Source organism: Microchirus variegatus (genome assembly GCF_963457635.1).
Source record: "Microchirus variegatus genome assembly, chromosome: 1".
In the NCBI taxonomy this organism is placed as follows: Eukaryota; Metazoa; Chordata; class Actinopteri; order Pleuronectiformes; family Soleidae; genus Microchirus; species Microchirus variegatus.
In genome coordinates this window covers 31,862,938-31,886,118 of record NC_139802.1, presented here as the reverse complement: position 1 = coordinate 31,886,118, position 23,181 = coordinate 31,862,938, and the positions used below count along the sequence as shown (strand labels likewise).

General features: G+C 40.9%; 1 protein-coding gene across 1 annotated transcript; it reads right to left on the bottom strand.

Annotated features, from left to right (window-relative positions):
* Positions 1–458: 458 nt before the first annotated feature.
* Positions 459–22,090, bottom strand: pudp (pseudouridine 5'-phosphatase). The gene is made up of 4 exons (XM_083899710.1): positions 22,018–22,090; positions 21,009–21,227; positions 20,179–20,408; positions 459–834 (listed from the first exon to the last, which is right to left on the bottom strand). Exons 1-4 carry the CDS (start codon positions 22,079–22,081, stop codon positions 658–660), a joined length of 690 nt encoding a protein of 229 aa, XP_083755836.1. The 5' UTR covers positions 22,082–22,090; the 3' UTR covers positions 459–657.
* Positions 22,091–23,181: the final 1,091 nt, after the last annotated feature.

Sequence of the window (23,181 nt, the reverse complement as noted above, 5' to 3'; positions counted from 1 at the left end):
CACACTTTAAGCCACGAGAGGAAGAATGATAAGTAAAACTACAGGGTGCGAGCAGGCGAAAAAAAACAGTTTGGAGATTAAACCCCCCCTCCAGGAAGGAGAGGAAGAGACGGAAGAACAGTGAAATCCTATTTCAGGAGCCTGAGGGAGCCGCAGAACCAGGCTGCTCCGTTAGTACGGCACACATGTGAAGTGTATGTGCAGAGGTAGACATAAGATGAAAGAGTGAAGACTACCTTGCAGCATCTGTAACGGATTAGTGTGGTTTTCTGAGGTACTTACACATAAACAGCCAGCCTGAGTCACTGAAAGCACTAAAGACCAAGTCAAAAACTGATTTTAGCCACTTAACAGAAGGTTTACTTAATAATACCGACAATATCTTACATTAATAATACATTTGCAGCTTGTGTTGTGTCTTAATCAGACATGACAACTAAGCTGTGGATATGAACGACCTTTATTGTAATAATGAACAACACAACCAAAACTGTTCAAAGTTTCCCAGGAAGTGACCAATGAGGCCCCTTTTTCTTTGCCAAACTGGGATGATTTCCCTGTATTTTAAGCATGTAGACAACTTGGCGACAGTCAGCAAAAATTATTGAATTGTCATAATATTAAGTGCGAGGCTGAATTTCTTTCTGAGTTTCCGGCTCAGTTGTACGCTGGCAGCCCGAAAAGCTGTGGCGAAAACTCCTCCATGCTCCGGAGTCGCAGCGTGGCTTCCTGGGTAAGGCTCGGGTCGAGGTTGTCGTCGGGGATCATCACCACCTGCATTCCGGCCGCCAGCCCCGCCTTCACGCCGTTGGGGGCGTCTTCAAACACCAAGCACTGAGCAAGGATGGCAGAGAGAGGGGAAAACAAAGTGATATTATCCTGTAAGCCTATTAGCGTGTGCAGGATTTCAGCGCTGCACAGACGCCGCGCAGCTGAGGGCAAAAAAAAAACATGGAGAAATGGGGGAACAGGCTTAGCATTTCCATTTTCAATGTGATGAACTTGACACTCCTTAGAGCAGCAGTGTTTACTCTGCCAGGTCCAATATCCATTTAATCTACAATCTGAAGAATTGTAGCTCAACATCAACAGGTTTATCTCTATATTTAGACGTTGTTTGACTCCTAAACTGATCTAAGATTAATAAGAGGATGGATACATTTTTATTTTTCACTGTTTAGTGCAGATTCATTTTAGAAGAGAAATTAATAAGAAATGCTTGAAACTGGAAAGTTATAGAAGTAGTCATCAAGTGCAATGTGTTTGCTGTTGCAGGGATTCTGTTCTTTTCAAGTCTTTGGAAATGACTGTCATTTGTGAGGCAGAGCTCCATCACCATGACATGCCAAGCCCAGTAAAAATATGGGGGGGGGGGGGGGGGACAAGACTAATTGGGATTTGAAACACTCGTCTGTGCATGTGTTAAGCCAGGACATTCCAACAGCTGCAGTAAAGTAATATGACTAAAACTTCACCGGGAGGTTAATCAGTTTTCAGTGTCCAATAATCACATTCAGTGTGTTGCTGATAGGTAGAGGAGAGGCGAGGAGGAATTAGGAGGAACTAAACAGCTAAAATGAGCCGGACACAGATGTGAGGATGATGATATTAACTCATACAGCTGCTCATGAACACTTGAAATTAAATGTTTGGGGGGTTTTTTGTTTGCTTTTTAATCAGGCATCATTTTGTCTTCACAACCTTCAAATTGAAATTTACCTGAGAAAAACGGCATAAGAGCATTATTATGTCTTGGGTAATATTGTGTAATATTACACATTTTTGCTGTCCAAAACAGTGCTTTAAATCGTCCTGTTTTCATGCGTATTTATTATTTAATATGCAGTGCAGGCATAAAGTGCAGATCCGATCATCAGATGAAGGGGAAATGAAAACAGGTCAAGCATATCAGCCAAACATATTGGCATTATAGAAGTCTGCTTGTATGAGTTACTGACACAGCCCGGGCTGACTGCACTCCATTGTGGCCTACAGTACAAATGACAGAATAGAGTTACTTGAGCAGTTGTGATGTCACTGACAGCCGCAGTAAAACTCGAGGTCACTGTGAACAGCAGTCAAGATCAAGGTCCATTGTCGAAGCAACAATGATAACACAAAGTGCCTTTTTCCTTGAATTTGAAAGGCCTCTTTTGTTTCCTTCTCTATCATAAAAACTGGATAGTGAATCTATGACTGGGTTAAAACACAGATTTAACTTGGAGACAGTCAGAGTGAATAAAGGGAACAGCCATAAATGAGTCTAAAGCTCGACAGAAGCAACCAAAAGCTTAAAGTCTGAAAGCCTTAAGGGCCATTGTTCATCTCAACTCGAATACTCAGGTAGAATAAAGAGGCTTCCTCAAGTCTTGTTAAGCCCTAATTGACTTCTGTGATGTCACTAAGCCTGAAACTGGATGATGTTGAACAATGACGGCGGATACACAGAGAGCACAAGAGAGGGCCTTTGCTAATTCCCTTGCATGAGAGCAATTAAAACTAGTAATTACCCAATGAGTGAGCAAAATGACCTTTTAATCTGCTTCAAATGCACTGTATTGAAATGGATGAAAACACACACCGACCAGGGTTTTAGCCAGCAGGGCGTCCGGGTGTCCTGGGGACGCCCTACTTTTAGGCAGGACGTCCTAAAGACGCTCTATTTTTTTCCACCCGTTTCCTCTGGTAACTTCGCTGAATTAGCCGGAGGGCCAGGTGCCAATTGAACCCCAAGACACACTGTCAAATACGTCATTATTACGGTTATATTGTTCTTGCTAATAAAGATGTTATATTTAGGGATGCACCGAAGATTGGGCGGCCGAAAGACTTTTATCACCGAAACAATGTTGTGATGACGCACGCAAAAACTGCGGCCAGCACGCGCCTGCCTATACCCGCTTAGACCCGTCCAAGATCAGTTTGGAAAACTAACAAAACGGTTCCAACAAGATGCTAGTACACGGTGGAACAATTCACTTCCTTAGTTTTCGGGTGCAAACTGGTTCACTGTCTTGTCACTGTAACGCATTGAACAATCGCATGTCTCCTCTCATAACTACCCGGAACTGCTGTAATGTTGTAATATTACCTCCTCAAGCCTAAAAAAAAGGATTCTAATTTAGTTGAGAGTGAGTGGAGAAGAGTGGAAATAAAGGGAAGAACCTCTGCACACTCAATACACATTATGTTCTAAGCTCCCGCCGTGGCAGAGGGTGGTAAACAGGCTTTCCCCTCCTGTGATAATGGCAGCTGAAGTGCCAGCAAATTTCTAAAGCAACCGGAAAAAAGTGGTCCAGGCAACTTAAACACTTTCAGTCATTGTGAAGAAATAAAACACCATTGTAGCACCTGTCTGATCTACGATGAGTGCAGCTACTGTATAATCTGCATCAGTAAGAGAGCAGTGATCGGTACACAGTCACTTCATACTTGACATATGAGCTCATCTCTTAATGATTTACAGCATCGACAGTCATTATCAATGCTAAATCGTGACCTGTCCAGAAGCTGACTTTCATCAGAGAAACAATGAATTGAAACTGACGTTAAATAGGCAGTTTTCTGAACAATTGGCCTCAACACTCTCATAGAGGTGCATAGATACCACAATATAGTTACATTTACAGGTCCAGTGTGCAAGAGTAAGTGGCATCTAATGGTGAGACTGCAGAATGTAAAAGGCCACCTCCTCTGACCTCTACCTTTACCAAACTGTGAAGGGAACTACGGTGGCCTTCACATGCCAGAAATGATGTGGTTTGTCTTTGTTTGAGTAGTAATCCTCAAAAATGGGGCCTTTAAGAAGCTGAAATCAGAGCAGCTGCATCAGTCTCTACAACAAACCCAATATCTGTTGTTAGATGCGGTAAATTTTATAGATACAATAGCAGGGGCACTTTCTGAAAATCTATCCTAAAAACACGTGTTTCTCTGCACTCAGTCGCTGTGAAAACCGTCATAAACGGAACTCAAGAATTCAAACTCTGCCTACGTTTACATTTTGTCAATTGCGGCATAAAGTGACTATAACTGTGCTACAGTGGGCCTTCAATAAAAATACACAGGATGGATTGTAAGAGAGAGTTGACTTGTAAAAACTAACCATATCAATTCGATAAGCGTGTATTTGAAGGAGGTAGGAAAGGATCTTTATTGTCATTATACAACAGCAATTGCAAGGTCAGATAGAGGGTTGATCAGAGCTGCTACGACTAGGGGTGCATTCACACCAGCTCTGTCTTTGTTTGCCTGATGCGCATCAAAGAAGCTAACTCTGGTACGCGTAAAAACATAAGTCTTGGTTCGCTACAAGTGAACCAAATGCAGGAAGCGGACTACAACGTAGGGCATTGTGGGTAAACAACCAAAACTTACGCGTATGTAGAACTAGGCCGGGGTAATTGGCTAAGCCCATTGTTACAGCGTATATTTGTAGTACGTTTGCGTAAAACTAAATAAAATCCCAAGACCGACAGGATTTGATGCAGCGCCATGTTTTGCTCATATGTTGAGGAAACATAAGTTCCCCTGCATTAACCAATCGATGAGCGAGTCGTCTTGTTCATTGTTTGTATTCTCCAGTAATAATTGATGCAGCGTCGCCTCAGGGGAGGAGGGGAATACGTTACTCAAACGTTACTTACTTTGGTTTGTTTGACTTAAATGTGAAAGCAAACTCGGACCGGCGCAGACTATTAGGTGTAAAAATGGCCTAAGGGACCCAGCAACAGCGCTAACCACTACTCCACCGTGCCAGAAGTGTTACGAGGAAAGACAGTTTCTAGTTTCTCAGCCGACCACAGGAAGAAACCACAGTAGCATCAGTGGCTGAGGACTGCTGACGATGGCCCAAAACCATTTCCCAGCAGTGGCTGTCACACGGAGAGACGAGGTGTTGTGCTTGTTAAACAGGCAGCCGCGGAGCAACATGGTCTCGTAAAATGGAACAAGGAAAATCCACTGAAACTCACTTTTTTTTTTCTGTGCACTTTAGAGGGAGAAAAAGAGTTTAACCACCTCTTCGTGCCAACAGAAAGCCTCATAACCCAAATTCATAGTACATCAGAGAAACAAAACTCTCTGATGTCAACAGAAGTGCAGTGTGTGTCTATACGTGTGTTGGTGTGTGTGTGTGTACGTACCAGAAGGTCAAACATTAAAACTACTGAGAGCACTAAAATGTTTTTATTGTTCATTTTACTCTTTATTTCTCTACTTTCGGTAATGTAAAGCTGCATTTCTTGCATTACCTAACACTAATAAAGCCTGTGGTGTAGACTGTAATGTGTGGGTTAAAGGGATAGTTTTGAAGTGTGTCTGTATGAGCTATCGACAACCCTAACCAGACATGTTCTCAACTGAAGGAAAAAATATAAAAAAAATCAACACCTGTTTAAGTCTGAGAAAACTTGAAAAACATTTGCCACTTTATCCCACCTTTGGAAAGCCTTTTCTTAAGAGAACATCAGTGTTTCTAGCTTGCAAGGACTCCGGTGATGCTGGTCTTTTGCCGTTTGGACAAACTGAATCAAGGATTTCAAACTCCAACGTCACAAAATAGCACATGTGAACTTACTGATGAAAGTAATCTCTTGAGAGTATTGATTTTAAATGGATGATTTTTCTCTCTGGACTTAGATGAAGCCGAACAAGTGGTGTATTAACTTTAGTTTCCTGTCAGGAAAGGCTGTTTTACAAGCAAGATAAAAGTGGCTAACATATTCTTACAATTTCAGAGACTTAAGCAGGCAGAGATAATAGGTATTAACCTGAAAACATTATACCCCCTTTCAGAAAAATAATATGAAGCCATTATTGTTGGTTCCTTTGACTTTACTTGCCCTCTGAGAAGAGGGAACCAAGGCTTCAAAAGGCGCCAAGGAAGATTTACCACCTGCCCACAGGACTGAACCTAAATACACGCAAGACTGAGCAGAGGAGCATCATTTGGATTCATATTGTGTACAAAACAAAACAAAGGGAATGTAAGGTGAGGCCACAGCTACAAACTGCGTGTGGTCCGTGTGCACGGACATATGCGTACGCACAAATACCTTAGCTATTGTCTCCAAAACAACTGGCCCACTAACACAGACACAGTCGATCCCTTTAGGGGCGCTTGTTGTGGTGAGGCGACTGCGGACAATGCCTGCGTACTGTGATTTGGAGAAGATCCAGGCTTTGCTTGGCTGCTGACAGAGCTGCTGGCGGGAGATCGCAGTTCAATAAAAACGCCTCTACAATGAGCGTCTGCCCATGAGATGTGCCTGATTGAGCGGCATCCTTCTAAATGGTTCAGGCGCTTACAATCAAAAAGATCAGTTCTTCACAGGCAAAGATCAGATGTGGGATTTCACCCAGAGGGCTGGCACGGCATGCTGCTGTACTACCAACTTTAACTTCACTGATGCGTAGTGAGATGATTCAATATTTAAATCAAAGTAGACAATCACAGCTACTGTTTAGATATGTAAATCTCACATCTCACATATTTTTTCTCAACACTGTAGACTCTGCTTTCACTTGAAGCTTTAAATATACTGTACGTTTTTATGGTGTGCAATGTTAAAATATTAGTCAAGGGACGGGAAGCAGTTTATTGATTGCGTAAAACGGAAATGAATGAATCAGAGGCAGAGATTCCAGAGCTGAAAAAAAATATATATATATACAGTATACCTTACCCTTTATGTATACCTTAGCTAACCCTAACCCTTTATGTATACTATATTATAGTAAAGCAGAGTTGTAAACATAGGCATATCTTATAAAACATTTCTCCTCATATTATTTGTTTTTGCTTACAAATGAATAAAAATGTGATGCTGCTTTAAGATCTCAATGAAAAACACATGTCTATGGTGTTTATTCCACTAACAGGCCATGTATTTGCATTACCCCAGGAAGATTTATGACATACCTTGCGAGGCACATATTTCACAGAATATAATGCATCGCCGTCTGAGTCTCTATGATTGACTCGCTCACTGTGTGTTAAAAAATCATGTGCTTTAACTCAGAGACTGCTCCCGACCGAGCCATTAAAGGGAGACAACAGCAGTGGTGAAAAAATATGACTGTTATTATAGCGGAGATGCATAGCTGATACATGATGTGAAACATTAATAAGCTCGGCGCGATACGGTGTATGTCAAACACACGTGTGAACACACGCTCCACTGAAACAGTGTGTGTGTGTGCGCATCGTGCCCCGTGTTTGTGTCCCACGCGCAGTGGCGAGTGAATAAGCGACAGTGACAGATTGTCCACTGCATCCTCCAAATGATCCTGGAGCCCGGGGCAGCTTGAGCAAAGGATGTGTAGCATTTCATCATCTGTGTTGCGGAGAGCAGAAATAAAGCCTGTGTTGATGATAGACGGACCTTTACAACGGAGAATAACTCAAATAAGCAGTTGTATGCCTCCAACTTTCAGTCTACCAAGTTTTTCCCCAGTATCATATAACATGACGTAAAGCTACAGCAAGCAGGAATTCTGATGGATTATTGATTGATCAATACATTTATAATAATCTTTTACTCTAATCAGGTAATCTGGGAGAGAGAGAACTCTTTTGACAAATCACAGGACAGATCAGAGACTCACAAGAGACTTTGACATTCAAAATCCATATAAAAGCGGGACACAAGTGTAAATTTAGCGTCCTGGAAGAGTTCAGGACAGGAAGTATGTGAGGAAGTTGTAATACATGGTAACTTCCAAGCAAGGATTAAGTTAGCCGGTATATGTCGGCTTTTGGTTGGCAAAATAAATTTTCAAAGGCCAAAATGTCAAAATTAAATCAATGATTTAATGTTACATATTTGTCTTGTCAAGAGTTTTCTGCGTCATCATGTGGTCATGTGACCAAAGCAGACCGGTGAATCTGTAGCTCGGACGCACACCGAGATGTGGTGCCACTGATAGCAGCTCTGCGTGAGTATGGAGGGTTGAATTTCCAAATTGCTTGGGAAGCAGTCATAAAATCTACCCTGACTGACTGGAGTGAAGCTACACTCTTAGAAATAAAAGTGCTAAGTAGAATCATATAAGGTTCTTCGGCTTGTCTTCATAGGAGAACCTTTTTTGGCCAAACGGACCCCTGGAACCTCCAAAAGGGTTCCACCAAGAACCCTTTTAAAACCCATTATTCAGGAAAGGGGTTTTAAAGGGTTCTCTGGATCAAAATGGTTCTTACTGGAACCATTAGTTTTACCAAGAACCCTTGAAAAACCCTTTTTCCGGGAAAGCCGGGAAAACCTCAGCCCTTGTAGAAGGACTCTTTTGGAACCTTTATTTTTTAAGAGTGTAGGGAAGATTGGCACCATAATTCCAGTGTCCGGCGCTCATGCCGGACGTGGATTCTCGCTGCAAAACCGATTTAAAACAGCCCAAAGAAGCCGTCTTCAATGACACGTTTGCACGCATTTCCCTTAAAGGTACAATATGTAGTATTTATGGGTTTATATAACCCAAAATCCACTTTTTTATACATATTATGTGCTCCTGCATTGTCTAGTCGCTGTATAATAGTTTTTGTTTCATTTTCGTAGTGTTTCAAAAAGTCATGTTAAATAACATGACCGCGGACCGCGGTTGCATTGCCACTGTTAGCAGCGAGACGCCATGTTTCTACCGGAGCCTGTAAGGACAAACGCGAGAGAACAAAACAAGCGTCTCTTTACTTGTCCCTTTACTCTCCCTCGCCTCACGAACTTCATCTGCTGACACGGAGAAAGACGACGAGGACAACATTTGACCAGCTGCGGATACCGTAGCGCTCAGGGAAGGGAGGGGGTGAGCAGAGCAGCAGGTCTTTGTTGTAAATTTCAGCCTCTCCTCTAGATGGCACTATAAACTACTTATTTCCCCTTTAAATGCATCATTTAATTCGAAGTTGACGGAAGACATAAGTTACCTAATAATGTATTTCTGGTTAATTCAGCAAGGCATTTATTGTTTATTTCTTATTTAGTTTATATTAATAAGATTTTTGAAAAATATTAATGGCCACATGGGCCGTCAAAAATATTTTGCTTCAAGCTGTTGGTCTTTGCCAGTTGGTAGTTTGCCGTTGGTTGTTTGCTCCAGGGAAGCTTTCATGGGTTGTGTTTACTCATGGTACTCATATGAGTTAACACAAAAGATCCAGGGACCTGAACCAAACTGCTCCATGTTTGATGTATAATAACCTAACAGGGTGATTCAGAGAAAAATCAGACACCTATTCAACTACATCTACTTTGCTTACAGGTTCCCTGTGGTGGAATTATTACTCCCCCAGCACCTGCAAAAGCTCCGCCTGTGCAAGAAAACCAAAAAAAGTCTGAAAGCAAATAATACATTAAACACAATAAAACGTGTTAATAGTGGCAAGATTTAAAATAGAGTTCGACTCGGGTCATCTGTAGCGGACAAAACTAGTTTTCCATAAAATCTGCCTACTGCAGCTTAAAGATCATACTTCATAGCTTGTATTCCCAATCAAATTATTCAATCAAAGGAAAATAAATCTGCTTGTTGCTTAAAGTCGACTGCCATGACTTTCAGATTAAAAGGTTATTTCTGAGACAGGAGCGAAAGACGGCTCACTGACACAATGCAATCACAACAGAAGGAGCTATTACTGAGTGCATTTTCATTAGGAGATAACTTGCCACTGTGCTGTGTGTAAAGAGATTGCAACTGGCTCAAAGAAAAGCCCATAGACAGCCCAGGAACTTAATAACAAACAAAAAAAAAATCACAATTGAGCCAAAACGAGTGTCTGCAAATCTCAGAGCCACCCTGCTCCGTTTTGCTTTGCTTGTGATCTTCGAGATGAAGCCCGCAGCAGGCTTTATCCACACATTTGAAGTAAGTGGTGATAAAGTTTACAGTCAAGGAAAATACAAACAAGGAGAAAGGAAAGAGAAGTGTATCCGGGTGCAAGTTGAACAACTTATTCTTCACTGTAGATAAGGGGAGTGTGGATGAATAGGTTTTAAATCAACTCGGCCATCACTGCACTTCGAACAATTCAGCAAACCATAAAAGTTTGTCAGAATTGACTTGCACCAAAGCAAACCTCTCAGCTCGAATACTCTTTAAAACCTCTTAGGATTGTTTCTGAATATTCCACAGAAACCGTTTAAGGCACCTTGCATCATTTCCAAAAGCTTCTCCTTGACAACAGACCCATCTGCTCTGTAAGCGGCCCCGGCCATGTGGCACAAGCAAGCACCAGACTGCAGGAAAATGAGATGGCTAAAATGATAAATGAATGATTGAAGTTACACAGGCTGCAGCTCGGAAGCAGTGTTTTTTTTTCGGGGTTCCTCATATTTAGCGCGTGAATCCTTGTAAGCCCCAGATGATTTTGGAAAGATGAAAGCCAATAAAATGGGCGCGAGGCAGGTCCTGAATTATGGTTGCTGTGTTGTTGCAGCATCATTATCCGCACATCGAAAGCTCCTGTGGGGAATTCACCGAATCCATCCACCCTGTGTGAGAACCTTTTCTTACTCTCATTTCTCAATGCAAGCGTTTCCTTAAATTCACTGCTCCTCCACACAACTGTGTGTGCGGAAAAAAGTTTGTGATAAAACTGATATGACGTTAATGTAGGATGTGAAAAACAAATTCATTCAGAAAATGGTGATGGAAACATGGCTGCCCGCTGGGCACGGCAATGTGTTTGGCATTTTACCAAATTTTACGTAAGACGGCCTCTACAAGGATCATGACAGAGAAGCTGGCAGGACTGCGATGGGCCATCCACATGGAAGCAGGTTTAGGTGAATATGTATACCTTTTTTTTGCCAGAGACGTCCCATCCACAGTAGACAGAGAATACGCTACTTTAGGAAAACAATGACGTCATATTCCCAGCTCTATCTTGCGCTGTCATTAAATTTCTTGTGCTTGGAGATTGTTTGACATAGTTAGCAACTACTGTCATATAGTCAGCCTAAAAAGATGCTAGATATCACTAGAACACGCCCCGTCTTAAACAGATTTCACACACAGGGGTGAAAAAACGGTTGAACTGAATAAACCCTAAAACAACGTCTCTGTGGCCTAATGTGCTATAGCATCAGAGTCGTTTTAGGGAGATATAACGATGCCGTCTTTACGGGGATATTTTTGAAAACAGCAAAGAAAAAAATCGTTTTCATGTTTTGCCGTTTCTGCCTGGACTCAGTTCATCTCCCGAGGATTTCAACCACTAACAAATGTATTGCTGAAGAGGTGCTCGATGGCTCTTCATCGTCTTGAGCGTTCTGACAATAAAGATAAAGTAAAAAATCCAGGACATATGATGACATTTACATCCCAAAGACCACCATAGATGAAGTATGGAGAGTAGCGGTCGAGTGCAAGCCTTGTAGAAGTGGCCATGGCTGTTCCAGTAATTGCAATACCACAATTACACATAGCATGTCCAATATAGAGTCAGATGAACGCTGATGAACTAACTCTAAAGGGAGATGACGGGAGTCTCAGAGAAGTGACTGCTGTTAATCTAAGGTCAGCGTGTCTCTTTAGAGAGAGGAGATAAGAGGCCTACTCTATACAAAAAGACACTAGACCCAGGTAGTACTGATTCACCAATGCCAAGTACATGCAGTACATGCTCCATTAGTGGCAAAACACGAGGGTTAAATGTTTGTTTACACACTAAACACATAACAGCACCTGGTGCAACCTATTCATATTCCATGGCCGCCATCGCAGCAGCATCAATAGCCTTACAAATGTGTGCATCCCTAGCAATGATCACAGATTATTTCTAAAGTGACCTTAAGCATTTTTGTTCACATTGATACTTAAGCATTTGAAAACCTTCAGTCTGGTGTGTAGTTGAAGGTAAGCGGTGAATATGTTAAGCTTTGTCAGAGTCGTAATGGGCCAATTTAATGTCCAGATAGGAAAGTTCACGTCTTAATTGTACCTAATTTGAATATCTGGATGATTAAGCCTTCCCCAGGTGTAATGCCTGCTATGATTAATGACAGGGAAGAACTAGTTCTAGCAGATTCTCTCTCTCCCTATCAGCATGAGCACGAACTAGCTCACTTTCATGTTTCATTAATCTTATTCAGGCTACCAAGCACACCTTTGGTAAAAATCTCCTGTCTCATCAACAGTGTTACTTTGGAGTTATGAAAAACTGTCTCGGTCTCTGTGCCTTTTTTTCCTCTCACTCGTGGTCAGCTCAGACAGCAGTGCCAACACCCCATTACTCACCTGTGAGGCCAGTGAACTGTAGTGTTCACAGTGAGGGACGTGAGGCTTTCACAGCTCTGCCCCCGGCATATACTGAATATAACACCGAATCACATTCTGTAATATATCTGCTTTGCCGCAGGGAACACTTTTGATAGGTTTTCTGAAAAGGAATAATTTCAGGAGTATATTCAGGAATAATCTTTTTTTTTTTAAACTCACCCTAGATGACAACAGCAATGTAAAAAACATTGTTGAAGCTAAATATGACATATTATTCTAAATTCCTGCAGGCCATCTCTCTCTCTTAAAGTGAAAGCTCACTGAAATCTATCAAACGAGTCGGTCGGTGAGTAAGCTGGATGGTCAGTACTTCTGTCCGTTGGCTGGTCAATATTGCATTAGCAAGATGTTTCACTTGAATTACATTCTTCTATCCATTTTGCAAAAAGGATTTTAATGAATCAGAAGCTATTTTTAGCTACCTTTGTTTTTTGGCCTTATCCCCAGATCATCATACCCTTGGCTCCTGCTCTCTGACTGCGTCCCACTTTGTGTATGTCACCGTCTTATGTGCCAGACAGAGCTGGTGTATTGCACTAATGAGTATGAGGGCAGTCAGGTAAGGACTCACTTGAAACTGCACAGTTCATAAAGGATCGCTGCAGCCATGAATGTACCTCACTATTAAAAGGTCCTCTGGGTAACATTTAGGTGTGTTTATTTGCAGAAATTGAACACACTACTCAGAATTATGTTTGTATAAGTGTCAGAATAAGTCTTATAAATGTCCATTTAGCAACGACCGCGTCTTGCGTCCACCAGTTTCACGGCTGCCTGAACACACAAACCACAGTGTATATATTGAAGCAAAGCTTACTGTAGTTCCCTGACACACTAAGACAAGGGAATGGTGAGGGGAGGAGTCTGCAGTCTCACCGTTAGATGTCACTAGTTCTGCTTCACTGGACCTTTAAGCCCAGGCCACACTGGATGCTAGAGCGCTTCCTGAAATTGCTCCCTGGAATTTTCCTGGATTCTTGGAAGCTGCGCCTCACAATCAACTGCATTCCTTCCTGTTCTACTCTTTTTTTGGGCTGCGTGTTGTGACATAATCTGGCCATAAAATTATTAAATTGTTAGACTCTCAATGATAAATACCTTGCGAGCTTTTAAACATATATATTTAGAGTAATCATAGCATTCAAAGTGTGCACACATTTGGATGAGAGTGATGAGGCAGGACAACAACACTTTGCCGCACTTAGATATCTTGTGTGACCCTGATGTTAGTCAAAAAAGAGACCCGCTCTTATCGACAAACTCCCTCAATTTTTGATTTGTGTGAGTGGACGGGATGATTGCCATGCACCTGCCTTACGCATGCTTCTTCTGTTTACCTCTCCCTCCTCCCATCGAGCTTCACCTCTGTCTGCTTCCCTTCTTTCCCTCTCCCTCCTCTGTCTTGTGTCTCTTGCTCACCCCTCCTCCTTCTTCTCCTCTTCCTCCTCCCCCTCTTTCTCTGTCACGGAGCAGGAGCCAGGGAGTGACGCATCATCATTCGTTATTCCACTGAACACTCTGTCGATTCCCCCTCTGAGCCGCAGTTTCATATCTCATCAAGAAAAATGCCAGCCCTAACTGCGGCTGGCTGCAGATTAAAAAAATCAGGTGTGCCGTGCCACAAGCAGACCTATTCACAGCGAAATGCCTCCAAAGTGAGAGGAGAGGGCTGAGTGAGAATATATATATTGGATGCCTCAGATTACCTTGTTAAATTAGGCTGTAAAGGTAAATGCAGTGCAAGGAATATGCCACCATTGCTCTCTTTTGAAAGGATAACTCCCGTTTGCAGCCCCTTAGTTTCTATTTCCATCAGAAAACTATTTATACATCGTGATTTTCATGGCTAATACGTGATATATGGTCCCTATTACTTTTCATTAAGGTTAAGTGTTATCACATCAGATTTGGCGGGACTTTTTATGTTACAGTACATTTGGGGGGGAAAAAAGGTTTAGCTCCCGTTTTAAATGTGATGCTGTTGCTCGAGGCCAAGTACTGAAACAAACTGCCTCTCCTGCAAGAAAGTCTGGCAAATAGATAACATAAAATGGCTTAAATCTGTTATAAACACAATAATGGGAGGATAAGGGTTTATAGGCATCTTGTTTATAATGTTGGTCTGTTGGTGGATTGAGAGTCAAGAACATAAAACATAAAAAAATAATCTGCAAGAATATTGTGTCCTTGCTTTGTTCTGCTTTCTGTCTGTGTTTGTTTTGTTTACTTTCCTACTCTGTAATGTGACCTTGAGTACCTTGAAAGGTATCGTACAAGTCAAAATTATTAGAATTTAACATTATTATAATTTTTACTAGTAGTAGTAGTAGTAGCAGTATTGTGATTGTTATAGGCTATGTATACAATTGAACTTCCACCTAGCAACTGAGGCAACTGGTATGCTGGGTTGCTTCCGGTAGGTCGTGTTGTGATTTCCCAGAGACGCTAGTGAAGTGTGAAGTAGTAGAGTCAATTTTATTGGTAAATATGGGCGGATTTCTGATACAAGAGAGGCGGTTGTACACATTCTTCTCTGTACAATAGTATGATAAACTTTCATAGGTTTCCGGAGGATGTGTCTGTGCGAGCCGAATCGCTGTCTGGATCTCTGCTCCCACACGCTCGCTCTCGGTGTTGATACTTGGGAATTATTCCAAGGATAAAGAGCAGGAACTGCACCTTTCTGAAACCTCGTCAATTTCCCCGGCGGGACAACAAAATCGTCCTTTTTGAAATGCCGGCTGCAAACTTGTTTGAGGCGGGAGAAACTAGAGGTTTAACTCAATCTAGGCTTCTCATGTTAGGCTCAGACATCTGCATTCGCCTTGTGTCCAAAAAGCCCACTTCCATTCACGATATGAGTCATTACGAATGATGGGATTCAGAGGTTGTTAAAAAAACAACAAAAACAAAGTTACCTTTGGTATTTAACAGTGTTGCGATGATGTGTTTACTGTCGTTAACCAAATGACTAAAACTATTTGCATGCAAATGCCTGTGGATGTTCAATGACACTAACTGAGTTGTGCATTAAAATATTTAGGAGGTATGTTCATCAGCATACAAATGCAGTTTCATGTGCGCCGGTCGTTGTCACGAGCAGCATGAGGGCTATTGTACAAAAGCAGTGTGAGAGTGTGTGTGTGGGTGTGATGGCTTTTTTGTTTTTGATTTTTCCCTTTGGACTCAGTTTGGACTCGTGTTGTGTTTACAGCCACTTGTCCATGAACAGTGTCATCGCTTTGCCCGGGCTTGTTATGACACTAAAGGCACAAAGTGGGAATATGATCATTGACACTTTTTCCAGCAGAGAATGTTGAAAATGTTTTTGGTTTTTTCCCCATTATTTTAACTGAATAATCCATCCATCCATTATGTACCGCTTTATCATCCACAGGAGGGTCGCAGGGGGGTGCTGTGCCTATCTCAGCTGACATAGGGTGATAGGCAAGGTGCACCCTGGACAGTTCCAACTGAATAATGACAGATAAATTAGGGTTTAAAGTCCCATAAAAGAGTTTGTACATTACAGTATGCATTTAAAAGATAACAGTGCATACTATAAAATAAGATAATCTAATACTTCAAATTGGACCTGGTTTCATGGAAGGTAAAAATCATTGGGTTGTTCATGGTAGGTCAGACATGTCCAAAAATCCAGCCCGCATGTCAATCACTGCCCACAACTTTGGTTTTATAATGTATTATTTATGGCTGGGGACGGACTGGGACAGAAAATCGGCCATCAGAAAATCACGTGTCATCCCCACTAGCTTGGCTGGTAAAGAGTTGAGCTTTGAAATTCAAGTTCAAGGATTGCAACCCAACCATGACCCAACCAGATAATACAGCTCTTATTATAAGACTCCAGATATGTAAGAAAGGCAGAATTTGTTCCATTTGTTCACTCCTGCGTGGCTTTGATTTGGTTACATTGGCATTAAACAATGATAATTGTGACAATGGAGATAATATAAAACGGTGCATTTGTGTGTAACTTTTACTATTTAAAAAGGTCTCAAGGGAACATGGGAATATTCACATGATCAAATTTGGCCCTCTTTAAAATACAAATATTATATTGTCGGTATTCTTCTTCAAAAACTAGTTTTCTGCCCTGCTCTCTGCATACACACAAACACTCAAATCTGATAGTTTTGCTTGACAGAGCCAATTTTCAGATGAAGGACGCAGCATTTGATGCTTTCTTTGCTGTTAATGAAGAACAGACAGCCCCAGAATAATAACATCGACAACAACAACAACAAAAATCACAACACAGGTCACACAGTGTAGCTTCAAAGAGTTACAAAGACTCATTTGGACTGATATTGATATCACGCCAACCCGCTATAAAAGCTGTAGGAGTCAATGACTATCAATGCTGATTCATCTTTGCCGCCTATGATAAGATAAATCTTCCCTTTTTTACAATGCAGAACGAACCCCATTTCAATAATGACTGAAGAGATGAAAACATAACCATGGAGGATGAAAAGATGATGTACAAGGAAAGAAGCGCCCTAAGTCAGCTGAAGTTCTTACGTCACCCCACTGGCAACCTGCTGTTCCACCAGCTCCTGTATCCCAATGCAATATTTTACTCAGCGTTTATTTCATCAGTCACTCTGAAGAGGTGAGACATGTTCCTGAGGTTTAGCGTCCATAAATGATGAATGAATCTCTGCAGGAGCACTTTCCATTTGAACCAAAAAATCCTCTGGTGACTTTAATAAAAAGGTAAACAGCAATTCATTTGCTAGAGTACAAATAAACTACAGCTCCGGCGGTGAAAGCGTACCAGCGCGGCAGCTTTTGCTATGCACTCTTAGAAATAAAAGTGCTAAGTAGAACCGTATAAGGTTCTTCGGCTTGTCCTCATAGGAGAACCCTTTTTTTTCAAGGGTTCTCTGGATCAAAATGGTTCTCACTGGAACCATTAGTGTTACTAAGAACCCTTTAAAAACCCTTTCTTCAGAAGCAAATGGTTCCAGGTAGGACCTCAGCCCTTGTAGAAGGACCCTTTTGGAACCCTTATTTCTAAGAGTGTTTCTAAGAATGTTTCTTTAAACATTTGAAAAGTCAAAACTATCCAGTCATCTGTGTGTTGCTGGACCAGAACCATAATTTCCTGGTTTTAGCACAGTGTATATTTTGATGTTAACAAAACAACTATACATACACATATATATATGTCTGTTTCCAGGGATATATAAAGTGACACAAATAGTCTTCATGTGTCACAGACTTTAACAGGTGATGATACTGGATGAATCTTTTGTTAAGTGGCTAAAACGTTTTTTTACTTAGGGCTGCACAACTGATCGCAAAGTCTGAATCGAAGGACGATAACATTTGTAACAAAACAGCTCTTAAGATGAGAAAATGTGTTTCGTTTGTTGACAGAATCCAGGAAATGTGAAATGAAAAGAAAGGTCAGTCTTACCAACTATGAAATATAAAGTGATCATAATTTTTATCTTTCAGTTCTGCCACACTCTTAGAAATAAGAGTTCCAAAAGTGTTCTTCTACAAGAGCTGAGGTTCTACCTGGAACAATTTGTTTTTCAAGGGTTCTTGGTAACACTAATGGTGCCAGTAAGAACCATTTTGATCCAGAGAACCCTTTAAAATCCTTTTCCTGAATAAAGGGTTTTAAAAGTGTCCTTGGTAACACTAAGGGTTCGAGGTGGAACCTTTATAAAACGTTCGACTTGGAACCAAAGAAGGTTCTCCTATTAGGACAAGCCAAAGAACCTTAAATGGTTCTACTTAGCACTTTTATTTCTATAATTTATTTCTAAGAGGGCAGCCACCTCTTCATCCTTATAAGTTCAAGTGATGTTCCTGAGACGTTGCGTTTACTGGGACTGGGATAGACGGCGTGAGACAGCTGGTGTTGCTGGTATCGCTGGCAAACTGGCAGACAATGATTTAGGTGACAATCTGCATAATGCATCACTAAAAATACACAACGCTGCATTTGATTAGATAGCATAACACGACGACACACCGCAGTGTGTGTTGTGACCACGGTAGGTAAAACCTCATACTGATGTTTGAGTTCTTTTAGTGAGATATTTGGCAGCTCTTCACAAAAAGCTTCCAGACTGTCTGAAAATATATCTTAAACAGCCCATGAGTGCTGAAAGCGCTCCACTTTTGATCAAAGTGCCAAAGTAAAAGAGCGCGTCAGTCTGACGTCAGGCCCTGCCTGTTCTTACTGCAAATGTAACACATTAGCGGGGAATAAAAAGACAGAGACTGACATACAGGCAGCAAAACACAGCTAAATAAAGAACTTAGAGTACAATTCTTTTGGCACACTGCTGACATGTAGTTCTAAGTGTCCTCTCTACCTGCTGCAGAACATAATGTGTTTTTTACTGAAAGCACAGCAAAGCTCGACAATCATCTTATCAACTCTTATGTTTATTTGCTTGTGCTCTGTGCTCCGTAGGTCAGGCTGAATTCAGCAACACTAAAATGTGTTAGTTATTTATCCTTAAAATGACTTTATAACACAGCCGACATCGGTGTTAAAATCCTTCTTCCAGATTTACAAATAAGACACAAACAAAGCAATAATGGAGCAGTAAACCATCCTCTCCTGTGTCCCTGGGAGCTAAAATTATAGATTTTCTCTATGGACTTTGGTGCAGGAGAGTGAACAGTTTACCCACTTGAATTTTCGGTCAGAAAAAGGCTGACTGACAAATAGATTAAGCATTAAACATGTTCTTAAATTAATGTGGACTGGTAAGATGGTATAAATTACCATGCTGGAAGCCATGATTTCAGACTACAGGAAAAAACATTTTGAGACTGAATTGTAAAGAGGAGTACAAGAGGTGGAGACGACAGTCATGTGACTGCAGCTGTGTGCGAGCCGTGATGCACGTATTACAGCTTGTGGAGGTGCAGACAGCATGCAGATCATCTGAGATCTCACAGTGCATTAGACAGCGCCGAAAAAGCGGTGACATTTAAGAAGCGTAAATATCATTACATTAAAAGCACCTGTACCGATGTCTTTAAGCTACTTTGTGATTTTTGTTCCCACCCATCAGTCACTGCTCATTCCAGTACAGCAGTGTACACTGCACACTTAGACTTACATCCACTTTATTAGGTACACCCGTTCAACTGCTTGTTAACGCAAATATCTCATCAGGCAATCACACGGCAGCACCTTGTTGTTGATTAACTAGGATTTTCGTACACAACCATCTCGAGAGTTTACAGAGAATGGTCCAAAATAGAGGAAACATCAGCAGTGAGCAGCAGTACTGTGGGTGAAAATGCCTTGTTGATGATGCCAGAGGTCAGAGGAGAATGACAAGACTAGTTCAAATCTCTGAATGTACCGCGCGTCATATCCAACAAAAAAGCAGCAGTAGAACACACCAGACACTTTATAAGATACACATAGTACTTCAATAAGTGCATCGCTGCAGAAGTAAACTTAAATAAGCTTTCAAATATCTGAATAGCATTTCAACCCATGCTTTATACTGCAGTGCATACATTTTTGTGTTATCAATCACTAATTAACTTTTTCTTTGTTGCTTTCCAACCTTTTCCGAGTTTACTACTTTGAATTTGCATTTTTCACATCACATTTACTATTTTATGGTTCATATTTAACATTTTGACAACTGATGTAACCTAGCCAGGAGGGAGAGAACATGGCTCCCACTGTAGATTGATGATGTCTGCTATAGTGTCCTTGACAACTGTATCACATAAGTGGGATAAATGTCCTCAGATAGTCTGTAATGTTTTATGCAGAATGAAAGTATGAAATCTGCATCCCATTAAAGCCACTCTCGGCCACTCATCCACTCTAAATACTTCTTCAAAAACTACCGTGGAAGTGGAAGAGTGACTTTGAACTGTAGTTACCTTCTCTGGAGAAGCTGGAGGGTTGAATCTGCTGGCACACACCAGGAAGGAGTCAGGCTGTGGTTTGCTCTTCTTCACGTCAGGATCATCGCCCAGAACGATGTGGTCAAACAGCCCAAAAAAGTCTTTGTGTTGGCTTGTCTTCAGCTTGAACGTCACACCAGCTGAGCTGGTTGCCACAGCGATGGGGACGGCGTGCTGCTTCAGATGGCGCACAAGTTTCTCCACTCCTGATGGTTACACATTCAAAGAAAATGGACTTCAGTACAGGTATGAAAGCAGCTTTTACAGTTGCACAAGGCCAGGGTTTTCAAAGAAAATGTATAGCAGCTCATGGCTCTCGTCAACACATGTAGTGAATATATCTTTATTCATATTTTTTATTTTAAATGGTGACTGGAGAGCTGAGAAGAGATGTGGGAGGTTTTTAATCAACAGTTTCAAGGATGAGAGTCTATAAAAGATGTGATAAAAACTCCCTCAAGGAAGACACTCTCGCCAGCCGGGTGAAGAAAGGCTGTCGACACTCAGAATACATCCCTGTGTGCACTCAGTTAACAGCGCTGTTCTAGGACTTCGACTCACCATACATGACAGCTGAATTCAAATTCTGAAAAAGGATAAAGTCCTGATTTAACGTTCTTCCAAAACGTCATAAAATAAACATTTTCTTTGTTCAAATTTGGATCAGTCGGACATAAATTGCCCATCAGAATATCTAATTAGTAGCTAAACAAAATGCTTATTGGATGAAATCTTCACGCACTTAAGTGTACAATAACTTGCATGTCTATAAATACATCACTCTGAAACTATAACATGAAGAATACCTGGCATGAGTTTGGCAGAGGGGAATATCCTTTCTTGTATTTGTCTGCTCTCAGTCAGAAGTTCCTCGGCTGTCATGGGAAGCTCCAGTTTGTCCCGAATCAGTTGGGCAGCATCCAGAGCGTTTTTCCCCATCACTAAAGCCTTCACATCCCATGTGTACCGCTTTCCAAAGCGGTCGCAGACTTCCTGGAAGGACACGGTGTAAAGACGCTCGGTGTCTACAATGAGAAAACACACACAGAAAAATGCCCAGCTTTAAAATATAAGTATTTTATTATTATTATTACACATGTTGGAGCCCTCACAGGAACAGAGGAGACTTGACAGCTTAACAGATGATAGTGACTTCAATCGTAAGTAAAAGTAAATGTGCTCTATAAGTGCAACATTTAACATTGTCTCCAATAATCAAGTCTATTCTGATTATGTATCCTTCATCACCTGAATAGACTTGATCAAGTTAATATTATGCATTCAATTGCAACCTTAGCTATTTCTTTTCATTGACAAGGCAGAGCCATTGTCATGAACACAGACCTCCTTAATATATTTGGTAATTTACAGCGGTCACGTTGAATACTCCGTCTTTCGTCGCTCAACATGAGGTGACACTTCGTCAGTGTAATTACTGCACACACTTGTGTAATTCGGCAGATGTTTTATACAGGAATTCAAATTCTGGATGTCGCCGTCGAAGCAGCTTCTTGTTGTGGAACTTCCTCGGTGTCGCATTTTCAACCTGTCAACAGCCGCCAATGTCGTGATTTTTAGGGGTTGCGGGATATATAGGTATTTAAAACAAACGCCGAATTTACCGCTAGCAACACATGTTATAAGCACAATCACAATAATGTGTAATTTTCTGCATTCATTTTAAAATATCCTTAGAAAACATTAACTTCTACATGTTTTCAATGGAGTTCGGATCGAGAAAGCGTTTCTGTTTCACCGGACGTAAAGCACAACCATGTAAGAAAGCGTAATAAAACACAAATTTAGTATAAACACCTAATATTAATCCATCCATGTCAAAGATGACATGGCTCACTTGTTCGTATCCACTGCTCGACATGTTGGACCCTGCTCCGCTGCTCTGGAGTTGTTGACTTCCGGGTTTGACGTGATGTCAACGGGGCGAATAAAAACTTGCACAGAAACGTGTGTTGCGGTATTTTAAAGGTTAATTATCGATGCACTGCTCCAGCAATACACGGATTATTGTATATATTGATTTTATATTACGAAAAACAGTTCTTCAAAACAAACAATGTTCAAAATGCTTTCGAATCACATTGATTTTATGTTACAGGTATAGGTTTGGGGCTTGCGCAATGGCTCATGGGAATTGAAGTATTATAACCTCAGGACGTCCTGGAATTTAATTTAATGAGAAAATAGGAAAATAAAAAGAGGAAAAAATATGATAGATTGAAAAGGAGAGAAGTATAAACGTATATATATTTACATATTTACAGTATTTTATACAATGTTGTTAATGTTCTCAGTACAACTCAAGAATATGCTTTAAAAACCATTGCCATTACCATCCTGTGTTAAAGTGCTGTTCTTCATTTATTTAAAATGTGGATTTTGTATATCCTTTTAAACTGATTTATGTGTTTATTTTGCTTTAATCTATCTGTTAAACTGTTCCATAATTTAACCCCTGAGACTGAAACACACATACTTTTTAAAGTTGTCCTGGCACACTGCATTGAAGAATTGAAGAAGAAGAATCGTGCATATTGGCCATGTATACTTGCGTATATTGGAATTTAATTACTGCATTTAACCCATCTGTGAATTAGTGAACACACAGTGAGGTGAAGCACACATTAACCCAGAGCAGTGAGGAGAGCAGTGAGGGTGCCTTGCTCAAGGGCACTTCAGCCGTGGACTGGTTGGGGATCAAACCGGCTACCCTTAAATTTAGTTTCTCTCTTGAATTATATCCCTCCTTGACTCTCTGGAAGTAAATTATTTATTGCTTTGAATATTATTATTGTGCTTTTTTAAACTGAATCAGATCTCATTGTTATTTGCATAATTATTGTCACATTTGCATTATTTGCATTGTCTTATTTTTTGCATTCACTGACAACAGGTTTTTTTAACTGACTGATTTGTTTAAACCTTGTCAGTCTGCAATGTTAATAATAAGGGACGAGAGAA